This window comes from Mustelus asterias, chromosome 12 (genome assembly GCF_964213995.1).
Source record: "Mustelus asterias chromosome 12, sMusAst1.hap1.1, whole genome shotgun sequence".
In the NCBI taxonomy this organism is placed as follows: Eukaryota; Metazoa; Chordata; class Chondrichthyes; order Carcharhiniformes; family Triakidae; genus Mustelus; species Mustelus asterias.
The window spans coordinates 106,380,789-106,395,402 of record NC_135812.1 but is presented as its reverse complement, the minus strand read 5'-3'; the positions used below and the strand labels follow the sequence as shown (position 1 = coordinate 106,395,402).

At 48.5% G+C, this 14,614-nt stretch overlaps 1 protein-coding gene across 5 annotated transcripts in view; it reads right to left on the bottom strand.

Annotated features, from left to right (window-relative positions):
* The window catches only part of rhbdl3 (rhomboid, veinlet-like 3 (Drosophila)), an 88,375-nt gene that overhangs the window by 66,505 nt on the left and 7,256 nt on the right, over positions 1-14,614 (bottom strand). For 3 of the 5 annotated variants that reach the window (XM_078225798.1, XM_078225801.1, XM_078225800.1), the window contains one exon: positions 9,042-9,065. The exons of the other annotated variants lie outside the window; for them this stretch is intronic. In XM_078225798.1, coding sequence (XP_078081924.1) covers positions 9,042-9,065 — 24 coding nt within the window. The remainder of the gene's footprint in view (positions 1-9,041; positions 9,066-14,614) is intronic. 5 annotated transcript variants of the gene reach the window in all.

The window sequence follows — 14,614 nt, the reverse complement described above, 5'->3', positions numbered from 1 at the left end:
AAGCTTTGTGGGCTGGACTCCACCTGGTACTGATTCCACCGCTAACCTTGTGTTTACAGCAGTTCTGGACAAGGGTTTATTCCAGCCTGATTGGGGGGAGGGGGGTGGGGGGGGGGGGGGGGGGGTGGAGGCAGGGAGGAGGACAGGTGGAAAGAGGGGGGGGGGGGTGGTGGGTGAAGAAAGCGAGAGTTCTGGTTGTCTGAGCATCTTCACCAACAATGGAGCTGAGATTAGAGCGAGGCGAGGACGGAACAATACAATGCTGAATCGTTGGGGCAGCGGGACTTTACATCTCGGAGCTGTTGTCTGGTGAAGGAGGCAGCTGGAGCTGGAGCGACACACAGCAACCCCCCCACCCCCCCCAAACCCTCCACCCCCAACAAAATCTGTGCCATATGTCAGCGCTTCAGACAGTATCATTCATCAAAGCAATACAAGCTGCTTCTGACTATGAGTGAATAGGGTAAGCTCTGCTGCCAAGATCCTGCGACGCTGCTCACACGAAGGAGATTTAAGGGTTGTACACGCTGTTACTGTGTAAAATCTAATGATGTTCAGACTCTCTCCCTCTCCCTCTCTCTTCACCGGGGCCTTGAAAGGGACTGAGCCCCGGGGTCTGTCAGCTGCCTGGTTCTCAGAGTGTGTTACCCTCCTCAACCACAGCCCTGCCCCCTGAACTCACTGAATGAAGATGTGTGGCATGGTGGTTAGCACTGCTGCCTCACAGCGCCAGGGACCCGAGTTCATCGATCATAGAATCCCTACAGCGCAAAAGGAGGCCATTCGGCCCATTGAGTCTATACCGACCATAATCCCTCCCAGGCCCCATCCCCATAACCCCATGTATTTACCCTAGCTAGTCTCCCTGACACTAAGGGGCAATTTATCACGGCCAATCCACCTAATCCACACTGTTTCGGACTGTGGGAGGAAACCGGGGCACCCGGAGGAAATCCACGCAGACACAATTCCCGACTTGGATGACTGTCTGTGTGGAGTTTGCACATTCTCCCCGTGTCTGCGCGGGTTTCCTCCGGGTGCTCCGGTTTCCTCTCACAGTCCAAAAGACATGCTGGCTAGGTGGATTGGCCATGCTAAATTCTCCCTCAGTGTACCCGAACAGGCGCCAGAGTGTGGCAACTCGGGGATTTTAACAGTAACTTCATTGCAGTGTTAATATAAGCCTACTTGTGACACTAATAAATAAGCGTTAGCTTTAAATGTTAGAGGTGCGGGGAGTTGGGGGGGGGAGGGAGTGGAGGAACACTTGTTTGACCGGCTGAGGGTTGGGAGAATCCTCCAGGAATCTATCTCAGCTGAGTTGGCAACCCTACTCCTCGGGACAGACTCCCAGACACTGGTGGTGGGAGATCAGAGGTGGGACGAGCTGAGAGCGGGTGGATGGGGTGGGGGGTGGGGAGGGGGTGGGGGAGGGCGGGAACTGGGGTCACCATCAACAGAGACAAGTTATGAGAAAGTTTCTGGATGTGTCAAGAGCTTTGAGATTGACAGGAAGAGGAAACGTCAGAACAATCCAGAACTAGGGGTCATAGTTTGAGGATAAGGGGTAAACTTTTTAGAACTGAGATGAGGAGAAATTCCTTCACCCAGAGGGTGGTGAATGTGTGGAATTCACTCCCACAGAAAGTAGTTGAGGTCAAAACGTTCTCTGATTTCAAAAATAAATTAGATACAGCTCTTGGGGCTAAAGGGACCAAGGGATATGGGGGGGAAGGGAGGACCAGGATATTGAATTTGATGATCAGCCATGATCAGAATGAATGGCAGAGCAGGCTCGAAGGGCCGAATGGCGTCCTCCTGCTTCTAGTTTCTGTGTTTCTAATCTCAGAGTTTGGGTGAGGTGGGTGGGGTGAGTGTCACAGAGACTGTAAGCGATGCTGAGAGCCAGAGGCAAATGCTCCTAATGTCTATCCAGCTCAGAGTGTCTGAATTTACACAGTAACTGGATGCACTCCATAAACCTCCATCCGCGCCACCAGCATTTCAGCATCCAAAAGGCAGAATGTATCATCACCTTGGTCAGCGGCAACTCGTAAATCTCCTGTTGCTTTTAGGAAATAATGCTGAAAAATGTGTTTGTGGGGAAGTGTCCCTTTAAACCCTCTCCCCACCAACTGAATCCGTGTACAAGGAAACAGGTTTCCAATTGGACACCCAGGCTTCTGAGTTTAACCCTCTAAGGTCTGTGCAGGTCCTTAGTCAGGCCTTGGTGAGGTCTGGAAACCACAGATACAATGGGGTTTGATTTGATTTGATTTATTATTGTCACATGTATTGGGATACAGTGAAAAGTATTGTTTCTTGCGCTATACAGACAAAGCATATCGTTCATAGAGAAGGAATCAATGAGCCCATTTCCATCGCCACCCCCCTGCTCTGGATATAGATCTGGATCTGTGTCAGAACCAAAGGAGTGCCGGGAATGGACATACAAATTCAAAAGGGATTGGACCTTTAAGAGGAACCAGAAGGAAATAGTCCTTGGAAAAGTTCAAAGGGCATCTCCAAAAACTTAGCCAAGAATGAATGAGAAGATAGTGACAGTACAATGAACGAGACATGAAGGTCAGCAATGTACAGCAAGTGTGGCAGTTCTCCCACTGATCGGAGCAAAATGTTGCTGAACCTCATTTGGGAGCACAGGTCTGAGCTACCTCGGAATTGTCAGAGCAGGAATCAAACCCTGGACTGATGGTTACGACAGCTGGATAGACACTGGATTTACTAACCCAACCACCATAGGGCGCTGAGAGATTTGATTTGATTTATTATTGTCACATGTATTAACATACAGTGAAAAGTATTGTTTCTTGCGTGCTATACAGACAAAGCATACCGTTCATAGAGAAGGAAAGGAGAGAGTGCAGAATGTAATGTTACAGTCATGGCTAGGGTGTAGAGAAAGATCAACTTAATGCGAGGTAGGTCCATTCAAAAGTCTGACGGCAGCAGGGAAGAAGCTGTTCTTGAGTCAGTTGGTACGTGACCTCAGACTTTTGTATCTTTTTCCCGACGGAAGAAGGTGGAAGAGAGAATGTCCGGGGTGCGTGGGGTCCTTAATTAAGCTGGCTGCTTTGCTGAGGCAGTGGGAAGTGTAGACAGAGTCAATGGATGGGAGGCTGGTTTGCGTGATGGATTGGGCTACATTCACGACCTTTTGTAGTTTCTTGCGGTCTTGGGCGGAGCAGGAGCCAAACCAAGCTGTGATACAACCAGAAAGAATGTTTTCTATGGTGCATCTGTAAAAGTTGGTGAGAGTCGTAGCTGACATGCCAAATTTCCTTAGTCTTCTGAGAAAGTAGAGGCGTTGATGGGCTTTCTTAACTATAGTGTCGGCATGGGGGGGACCAGGACGGGTTGTTGGTGATCTGGACACCTAAAAACGTGAAGCTCTCGACCCTTTTTACTTCGTCACCGCAACTCAGGAATATTTACATATATTAATGACTTTTGCAGTGCAATAAAATATCAGAAGGGCTGAGACTTATTTGTAGAATCATAGTGTATGTGTGTGTGTTGAGGGGGGGGGGGGAGGGGGGATTGATAAATAATGTAACACTCCCGATAGTTGCGTGCAGTTGTGAGTTGTCAGGTTGCCGAACACACTGTGGAATGTGTAAACACCTGACGCTGACTCTCGTTAATACTGTCAGTTTCTGGATGAAGTAAAGATGTTTGTCTCACTCACTGCGCGATGTGAATTTGCTGATGTGCTGTTGATAATCCTCAGCTGTACCTGTGACTTCTGGCACTTTCTCAGTGAGAATTTGGCAGCCATTTCAATTCTGCCCAAAATAAAGCCAGAGATGTTTGCAAATTGGTTTTGGCTGAACTGTTTTTTTTAAAAAAACAGGATAAGGGTTTCTGCTGTAGGAGTCTAGGTCACCGCCTCTCCCTCCATTTACCCCGGGATAGTGAGGAAAGGCCAGGAGGAAAAAAGCAGATTACTGCGAATGCTGGAATCTGAAACCAAAAGAGAAAATGCTGGAAAATCTCAGCAGGTCTGGCAGCATCTGTAAGGAGAGAAAAGAGCTGACGTTTTGAGTCCAGATGACCCTTTGTCAAAGGCCAGGAGAGTTTGTTTGGTGAATGTGACAAATTTCCTTCCAATACTATCGCTGGAAACTTTCAGCAACTACAAACAATTTCAAAACAGATTCTCGCTTTTTGCCAGTGGGATAGAAAATGTTTTTTGTTCTGATGGGAGTTTTTGACGTCATGTATCCCAATCCTACCATCACTTCAGTGATTCATCAGTGACCTGGCCTCCAGGTCATTGAGTGTCTTTAAGACAGAGATAGACAGGTTCTTGATTAATAAGGGGATCAGGGGTTATGGGGAAAAGGCAGGAGAATGGGGATGAGAAAAATATCAGCCATGATTGAATGGTGGGCCGAGTGGCCTAATTCTGCTCCTATGTCTTATGGTCTAATGAACCCTTCTAGGGGTACGGTGTGACAATCAGAAGGACAGACATGACAGTTCACTGCTGTGGTTCCAGATTCCCACATTCTCGGGGGCTGGATGCTGAATGATTGCAATGTGCCGATAACGATGGGGCTTGTTTATTGGGCCGGGACTGCTCAATGAAAGCTCCTGTCTGCTCTCTCTCAGGTGGACACACAGAGATCCCATGGCAACATTTCAAGGTAGCGCAGGGTCAAATCTTCCTGGTGTCCTGGCCAATATTCATCCCTCGACTAACAGCATGCAAACAGATGATCACATTGTTCTTTGTGGAATCTTGCTGTGCACAGATTGGCTGCTGTATAGGAAGATAGGACTTGGGAGCAGGAGGGGGCCATTCAGCCCCTCTATCCTGCTCTGCCATTTGATAGAATTGTGGCTGATCTGATTGTAGTCTCAAATCCAATTTCCTGTGTTGACCCCCTGACCCTTGACCCCCTTGTCTGTTGAACTCTGCTTTAAGTAAATTTAATCCAATGGCCCAGCCTTCACCAGACTCTGGAAAAGAGAATTCCATTTCCTACATCACAACAGTGACTATGCTTTAAAAGTACTTCAATGTTTGCGATGCACTTTGGGAGGCGTGTGACAGCCGCGATGTAAATACAAGTTTCTGTCTCTGGTGATCAGCCCAATCGGGGAGAAAGTCTGCCCTGTTTGAAGTAAAGGTTGCCTGGTCGATTTGCTTTGTTTCTCTGTCCATCCGCCACTGGAGCCATGATTATTGACCTTGTTCCAGCTCTCACTAACTCCCAGTAATGGGAGTGAGGATGGAGGGAGGGAGGGAAACTAAGCACAGTCTGTTGCCTTGTTCACCCCCCATGTACGACCTTTCCTTCACCCTCCTCCTCCCTATCTCCCCACCAAACCCATTTTCCTCCCAGCTCCATCACTCTCTCCATTCTGCTCAGTCCCCGGGAAGGTGGGCTGCTGGAGAATTTCACCAGGAGATAATTCCAATGTCCAGGACATGGGAGGTGATGGCTCAGTGTGTGGGTGCACTGCCCTCCCCATGGCTCAGTGTGTGGGAGCCTCTCTGTGCTGCCTCCTCTTGTCCCACTGTCCCTCCCTCCATCTGCTAAGACATGTTGCCTGAATTATCCATTCTCAAAAGGTCGATGATTTGAAGTGAGGTCTACTGAGATTCGGAGTTGAATTCCTGAGGGGGAGGAGTGGATTCTCCAGGCCCCCGAGCTCTGATCGTGAATCGCCCGGAGAATCAGGCATTGGCGCAAAAACGAGCTTTGCTTTGATTTCCAAAGCCAGCACAATGATTCCAGCCCCACCCCACCGTCCGCGATTGGGTTCCCACCTGGAGTGGACGGGAACCCAATAAATACTGAAACCGCCTCATTACCATGTCATTAGCGGGCTCGGAGACTGATTCAGTGGCCTCTCGCAATGCGGCCCTCCCTCCAGCTGGAGCAGCACCAAACGGGTCTCACTACAGGTCTCCACAGTCATGGACCTGGCATGTTGGATCCCAAGGGTCCAGGAGGCACCACCAACCCCTCAGCAAAATGGGGTATTGTCCCCACGCCCCCCCCCCCCCCCCACACACACCATGAAGGCAGAGGGTGACCTCCCCCCACTCAGGCCCCCTCCCCCCAGACCCTCACTTAGCCCTCCCTCGCCCATTCCCCTCCTCCCAGACCCTCACTTAGCCCTCCCTCGCCCATTCCCCTCCTCCCAGACCCTCACTTAGCCCTCCCTCGCCCATTCCCCTCCTCCCAGACCCTCACTTAGCCCTCCCTCGCCCATTCCCCTCCTCCCAGACCTTCACTTAGCCTTCCTCCCAAACTCCCAGAAAGTTCTCACTTCTTTTCCCAAAGCAGAAACCACAGACTGTCAGTCAGGCTTAGCTTGTGGTTAGGGTCAATGAAGCCATTCCAGGAACATTCACAACTGAGGCTGTCACTGGAGGCTTTATGGAATCGACTGATCAAAGCTTTCTCATTCACTATGGCCTGAAAGGGGTGGGGGGGGGGGGGGGTGAGAGTCTGAGGTGGAAGGGGAGCCTGAGTGGGAGTGCGAGGGGCAAGGGAAGTCTGAGTAGACGTCCGAGGGGGGTGCAGCTTTCAGGTTGGGTCTCCCACATGCCTGTGTGGTGGTATGTTGGAGGGAGTTACCCATTATTTATGAATGGAGGTAAGGGGTTGGCGGTGCCTCCTTGGTCAGCGAGTGGGCACTGGGGGCTGGTAAACAATCGCAGAGATCTGGGCACCATTTAAAATGGTGGCTCAGACTCGGAACAGTGGGGCTGGCCAGCGGGTTGTCCACGATGCATAAACTCTAACACCCATCAGGTCAGAGAATCCCACCTGAATAACAGCAGCGGGAAGTCCTCCAGGACTCCCAGTGGCGCGGGCACTTAGTCCTGTTTTGGAGAGTCACGGCTCGAGTCTTGTCCTGGTTTATTCCCCTCCCGCACCCCCCACCCCCCACCTCCACCCTCAACCACATCCCCCCACCCCCACCACCATCATTATCACATTGATGTGATGCTTGTGGGAGTGTGCTGTGTACATGTTAGCCACGTTTCCCACATTATAAATTCAAAGAACAGGAACAAAGAACAAAGAAAAACACTTCATTCGAAAAGCACTTCGCTACAATCATAGAATCCCTACAGTGCAGGAGGAGGCCATTCAGCCCATCGAGTCTGTACCGACCACAATCCCATCCAGGCCCTATCCCCATAATCCCATGCATTTACCCCTAGTCCTCCTGACACTAAGGGGCAAATTAGCATCCACCAAACCCGCATATCTTTGGACTGTGGGAGGAAACTGGAGCACCCGGAGGAAATCCATGCAGACACGGGGAGAACGTGCAAACTCCGCACAGACAGTGACCCACGGGAATTGAACCCGGGTCCCTGGCGCTGTGAGGCAGCAGTGCCAACCACTGTGCCGCCCGGAATTTGTATCCAGATGTCACGAAAACCTCCATATAAATGCAAATCTTTCCTTTCTCCTCACTCTGATCCAGGTTCTAACTCACAAATAGTCTGACCTGAACCTGGGACCCATGTGAGTGTCAGGATTGGCAGGGGGGTGGGGGTGGGTGGATAGAGAGAGAGAGAGAGGACTACGGAGGCTCAGAAAATGGAAATGACTACATGGACAACAGGAACTCTCTTTACTGTTTATACATCATGAGTCAGACAGTTACTGGAGATAAATAAATGAGAATCTAACTGAGCAGAAAGCGGCATCTCCTCCAGAACAAACAGGAGGAAATGTTTGAAACCAATCTGTGCCTAAAAAGCAGCAGACCTGAGTCCGGGGTGGCGGGGGGGGGGGGGGGGGGGGGACTATTTTCCATCCTCCTCACTCATGTATTGGCCGCTCTAAAGCCTTTCTCTTGCCAGAAATGATTTAAAGTGTATTGGGCAATATCTCCGCATGCACATTAGTAAACCCAGCACTGCGGTACTGAGGAAATGCTGCAGTGTCAGAGGAACTGTCTTTTGGATGCAGTGTCATCTGCCAATTGAGTGACACATTATCCATTCTCTAGCATTGCTTCGCAGTATCTCTCGCTGTCCTGGCCGACACTGGCTTGCCATTCATCTCAGAGACATACCCCGACCTACAGTTTGTGAAGACTGCAGTATCGCTAACCACATCACAAAGAACAAAGAACAGTACAGCACAGGAAACAGGCCCTTCGGCCCTCCAAGCCTGTGCCGCTCCTTGGTCCAACTGGACCAATCGTTTGTATCCCTCCATTCCCAGGCTGCTCATGTGACTATCCAGGTAAGTCTCACAGCCAGATTTACAATCCACTCTCAATCTCTTCAATTCCCCAGACAAGGAATTCAACCTGTCCTTAAATGTCGCCAAAACAAAACTCTGATCAACCCAAACCTGTTTGACCAAGTATTCCACCTCCCATTTATGCTGAAGGGTGTCTCGAATATATTGAGCACGAAAATTGGTGGGGTGGTAAATAGTGGGGAGGAAAGATTACAGAGTAATGTAGTCAGGGAGACCCACAGCAGAAACAGGTAAACCCGAGTAAATATCATCCTCCAATCGAAGGACCGCCAACAAAGACACAGACACAGTGTAGAGAAATCTATCCCGTCCATTTACAAGTTTATTTATTAGTGTCACAAGTAGGCTTACATTAACACGCAATGAAGTTACTATGAAAATCCCCTAGTCGCCACACTCTGGCACCTGTTCGGGTACACTGAGGGAGAATTTAGCGTGGCCAATGCACCTGACCAGCACGTCTTTCAGACTGTGAGAGGAAACCGGAGCACCCGGAGGAAACCCACGCAGACACGGGGAGAACGTGCAAACTCCACACAGACAGTGATCCAAGTTGGGAATCGAATCCGGGTCCCTGGCGCTGTGGGGCAGCAGTGCTAACCACTGTGCCACCGTGATTAACACATACATTTATAACTTTTAACCAGTGTGCGATTTTTGGAGGTCAGTTTCCCAGAAATGTCTCCTTATAATCACCGGTTGGACAAATTCAGTAACTGGTCAAACACTCAATGAGGAAATATTTGTAGTCTTGTTTAAATGTTTACATACCTGGTCAAAGAAAACTTTCCAGTGCTATAGCAGGAGGCAGCGATGTACATATAGAAGAGAAGGAAAATCAGAATAAGACGCAGTACACAATAATATACACATATAATGCACACAGGTGTACCTAATATATACAACACATACTGGTCTGCTCATGCACATACACTGGTGCACCTCGTGTATATCCCGCAGGGTTCAGTGTTGGGGCCACAGCTGTTCTCTTTATATATTAACGATCTAGATGACGGGACTGGGAGCATTCTGGCCAAGTTTGCCGATGATACAAAGATAGGTGGAGGGGCAGGTAGTATTGAGGAGGTGGGGAGGCTGCAGAAAGATTTAGACAGTTTAGGAGAGTGGTCCAAGAAGTGGCTGATGAAATTCAACGTGGGCAAGTGCGAGGTCGTACACTTTGGAAAAAAGAATAGAGGCATGGACTATTTTCTAAACGGTGACAAAATTCATAATGCTAAAGTGCAAAGGGACTTGGGAGTCCTAGTCCAGGATTCTCTAAAGGTAAACTTGCAGGTTGAGTCCGTAATTAAGAAAGCAAATGTAATGTTGTCATTTATCTCAAGAGGCTTGGAATACAAAAGCAGGGATGTACTTCTGAGGCTTTATAAAGCACTGGTTAGGCCCCATTTGGAGTACTGTGAGCAATTTTGGGCCCCACACCTCAGGAAGGACATACTGGCACTGGAGCGGGTCCAGCGGAGATTCACACGGATGATCCCAGGAATGGTAGGCCTGACATACGATGAACGTCTGAGGATCGTGGGATTATATTCATTGGAGTTTAGGAGGTTGAGGGGAGATCTGATAGAAACTTACAAGATAATGAACGGCTTAGATAGGATGGACGTAGGGAAGTTGTTTCCATTAACAGGGGAGACTAGGACGCGGGGGCACAGCCTTAGAATAAAAGGGAGTCACTTTAGAACAGAGATGAGGAGAAATTTCTTCAGCCAGAGAGTGGTGGGTCTGTGGAATTCATTGCCACAGAGGGCTGTGGAGGCCGAGACGTTGAGCGTCTTCAAGACAGAAATTGATAAATTCTTGATTTCTCGAGGAATTAAGGGCTATGGGGAGAGAGCGGGTAAATGGAGTTGAAATCAACCATGATTGAATGGTGGAGTGGACTCGATGGGCCGAATGGCCTTACTTCCGCTCCTATGTCTTATGGTCTTATATATTGATATATCGAAAGCAAACACATTCTGGAGCAATGTTCTGGTTTAAACAAGATGGAATTTTGCAGTAAAATAGATTGAAAATGTTTAACTTTTAGTTTGGGCAGTTTAATCACTTCAATCTCCGTACGTGGTTACAGGAGACGGACATAACATTTCTACCTGAACTGCTTGAGTGTGGACAGGAAACTACCTGGCATTAGTGCTTTGAACACCTTTTCTCTTTAACACCAGTCTATAACAGCCTACATTTATATAGCACCTCTAAGTTATTAAGTCATCCCAAGCCAAGCCCCATTTTATTAATTTTCCACTTTCTCCTTTTCAAACTGTTTACACTTGGCCTAATGAGGTCTACCCTCTGTTCAATGCGACTATGCAAATCAGACTACATTGAGATGAATAGTCTCAGATGTGACGCCTCTGTGGTTAAATCGCTGGCCATTTTTTTATCATTAGGCTCACAAGTCAGGGTGGCACAGTGGTTCGCACTGCTGCCTCACAGCGCCAGGGATCCGGGTTCCATTCTGGCCTTGGGTCACTGTCTGTGTGGAGTTCGCACGTTCTCCCAGTGTCTGCGTGGATTTCTTCCGGGTGCTCCGGTTTCCTCCCACAGTCCAAAGATATGCGGGTTAGGTTGATTGGCCATGCTAAGTTGCCCCATAGTGTCAGACGGAATAGCAGGGTAAAGGATTGTGGTCGGTGCAGACCTGATGGGCTGAATGGCCTCCTTCTGCACTGTAGGGATTCTATGATTCCATGATTTCTATGAAGTGAAATGTAGCCACGCGGGTAAAAGTCCTTTGGAATATGAGCCCTTCCTGCCTCCAGCCTCAGCAGCTGAATCCACCAGAGATCTCACATTGATGAGATCTCATTGATCTAAATGCCTTAATGACTCCTTCTCCTCCCCCTCTTTAATAACCAGCTTGAATCCAACAGGATCAGTGATATTAACCTGATCAGGAGAAGTGCGTTCCCCACCTACAGAAGCAGAACTCCCTGCCTATCCGCGTGTCACTGAGATTCTATCTCAGCCTCTCATCGACAGTGGTCACTGTTCCCTCCTGAACAATCTGCAGTTTTCTCAATAGTTTAAAGGACAAAAAAGGATCTCAGATTGTCTCAGGTTCTCTGTGTAAGTCCCTCTCAGACCCAGCTTAATGTGGTGACATTCTGTCCAGGTCCTGGACAGTATCAGAGTTCCTCACTGTTCAGCAAAGATCAATGGCAGCTATCCAAATCCTCCACTTTCCTATTGTTAAAGAAACTCTACCAGCTGCGGCCAGGGTTTGAACACTCGCTGTGTCTCAGTGAATAACACGCTTGACTCTGATTCAGAAACTTGTGGATTCGAGTCCAATTCCAGAGATTTAGGAGTGTGATCTCGGCTGATACTTCACTGCACTAGTGAGGTGGGTGTTCATAGAATCACAGAATCCCTACGGTGCAGAAAGAGGCCTTTCGGCCCATCGAGCCTGCACCCCGTCAACAATCCCACCCAGGCCCTATCCACATATTTACCCTGATAATATCCCTGACACTAAGGGAGAATTTAGCATGGCCAATTCATCTAACCCGCACATCTTTGGACTGTGGGAGGAAACCGGAGCACCCGGAGGAAACCCACGCAGGCACGGGGAGAATGTGCAAACTCCACACAGACAGTGACCCAAGCTGGGAATCGAACCCGGGTCCCTGGCGCTGTGAGGCAGCAGTGCTAATCAGTGTACCACAGTGCTGCTTCAGGGTGCCCAAGATCAGGACAGAGAGGTCAAAACCTTTGGTGTTGTCCATCAGCCTTGCTGAAACTTGTCTACACATGGGTCTCCACTGAGGATAAGATCAGACAATACTGTGAAGACCATATGGGGTGAACAGCCCAACAATCGTTGGTCATCACCAGTTGACAAATGGCCACTGCACTGAGGTGCCCGTGGACCACAGACTCTGCGAAAGCAAAGTTCAGCATGAGTTAGAGCGGGGATGTGGAGAAAGTAATGTGGGATATTAAATGGGAAAGGTGCCACAGGAGCTTGCAACACACATCCCGTGGGGCCCGAAATCAGACAGGGGCCAGATACAACAGAAGATCTTGGGGCGATTTTGCTTTTGCCTGTCTGACTCTTTATCCGACAATGGTTAGTAATGGCCCAAATGTGAAGGTCAGGGCGTCACACGTTGTTACTGTGTGAAAATTCATTGTGAGGAATGTATGAGATTAACCGAAATGTTGCTGATGATTATTTTATCTCTAATTGTATCCTCTTACAATGGAGACACTGGGGTGGGGGGAGGGTGAAATCTGCCTCTCGAGTCTGCCTCCCCAAATGATCACTTTCCACTTACGAGCCTAGATTTTGAACGATGGTGAGTTATTTGACCAGAAGAGACAATTCTTCTAAGACTCCACATAGCATCATAGAATCCCTACAGTGCAGAAGGAGGCCATTCGGCCCATCGAGCCTGCACCGACCACAATCCCACCCAGACCCTAAACCCGTAACCCCACTTATTCACCCTGCTAATCCCCCTGACACTAAGGGGCAATTTAGCATGGCCAATCAACCTAACCCGCTCATCTTTGGACTGTGGGAGGAAACCGGAGCACCCGGAGGAAACCCACGCAGACACGGGGAGAAAGTGCAAACTCCACATAGACAGTGATCCGAGGCTGGAATTGAACCCGGGTCCCTGGCGCGCTGTGGGGCAGCAGCGCTAACCACTGTGCCACCGTGCCGCGCAACATCTCACCTGAGAACCGCAGGCTCGCACTTTACAGATAGCGATTTGGAGTGAGAACCCCCATTAGTTACCCCCTTTCTACCTATGGGGCACTGACTATAACTGAAGAACCCCCACTCCTGTCCCAGTGAAATTGTCGACCCAACATCCACCTGAACTAAACATGCCGCAGTTACACCCAGCAACGATCAGCAGCTGATTACAAGCAAACAGCAGCGGTTTGCTCTTTCCAGCCACTCCGCACCCCCCCCCTCACCCCGGCTCCTCGCATCATAATAATAATGAAATCAATAAGTGCCATGAACTTGAGGGAAACATACTTCATATATCACAGAGATCCTTACACAAAGAAATCAATCGCAATCACATTACTGGGTTGCTGCAGCTTTTTCCAGCAATAAGTGGGAATTTATTTCCAATCCTTTGTTTCAATGCCGGTACTGAATCGTTCCAACAACCTCTGTGTCACAAGTGCTTAAAGCAGGAGACACTGAAATATCGCACAATCGCACAACATTATATCACTTAATTTTCCTCCTCACCCACTTTCCCCGTGTTTGCAGACTGCAATACCCCCTGACAGCTCTTTTAAAATAAGATGCATAAAATAACGAGGGGCCTCAATAGAGGGAAGGACCTGGTTTCCTTAGCAAAGAGGTTAAAAGTCACGGGGCACAGATTTAAAGTTGGTAAAAGGATTAGAAGGGAGTTCATGAGAAACTCTTGCGAGGGTGGCGGGAGTCTGAAATCCTCACCCGAAGGGGTATTTTAAACAGTATTTAAATGTCCACATGTCCAAAGATGTGCGGGTTAGGTTGATTGACCATGATAAATTGCCCCTTAGTGTCAGGGGGACTAGCAGGGTAAATACATGGGGCTACGGAGATAGGGGATGGTTGGGATTGTTGTCAGTACAGACTCGATGGGCCAAATGGCCTCCTTCTGCAGTGTAGGGATTCTATGATTGTGTGCTCTAACACACAGGACTACAGACCAAGAGCCACAAAGTGGCATGAGACTGAATAGCTCTTTTTTGGCTGGTATAGGCTTGATGGGCCAAATAGCCTCCCTCTGTGTGGCAGTTCTTTGTTTAAAAGCTAACCTTGCCAAACTTAAAGATTTATGGTACAACTTGTGTCTTCGAATGTCTTTAAATATTGATAGAGTGCCACAATCCTCATAAACGTGTTTGGGAAACTTTATTTCAGTTGGCATTAGCTGCATTCAGGCACATTGTTGTTTGATTCTTTTGTAGCCAAAAATCACAGAGATTCTTCTGGCTCCCGTAGCACAAATAAAGTGTTTGCCAAAGACACTTTGATGACTACAGCATTTTCTTAGAAGATACACAGAGACAGCTGTAAACAGAGAGAATCTGAACTCAGACAGAAATTGGTACACACAAAAATACAAACACACACAAGCACAGATTGATAAACATGAGAACTGGGAAAGATACACAGAGATTTACAGAGAGGGATTAAACAGAAAGAGGGAGGCTAAAAATGGCCAGGCATAGATACACCTATAGAGAGGGGTTTTCGGGAAATGTAGAAACACTGTGTATAAAGGAGGGCATCAGAGCTTGTTGCCTTCACGAGCGCCATAAAATTACAGGAAGAAGCAACAGGGCTACACAGA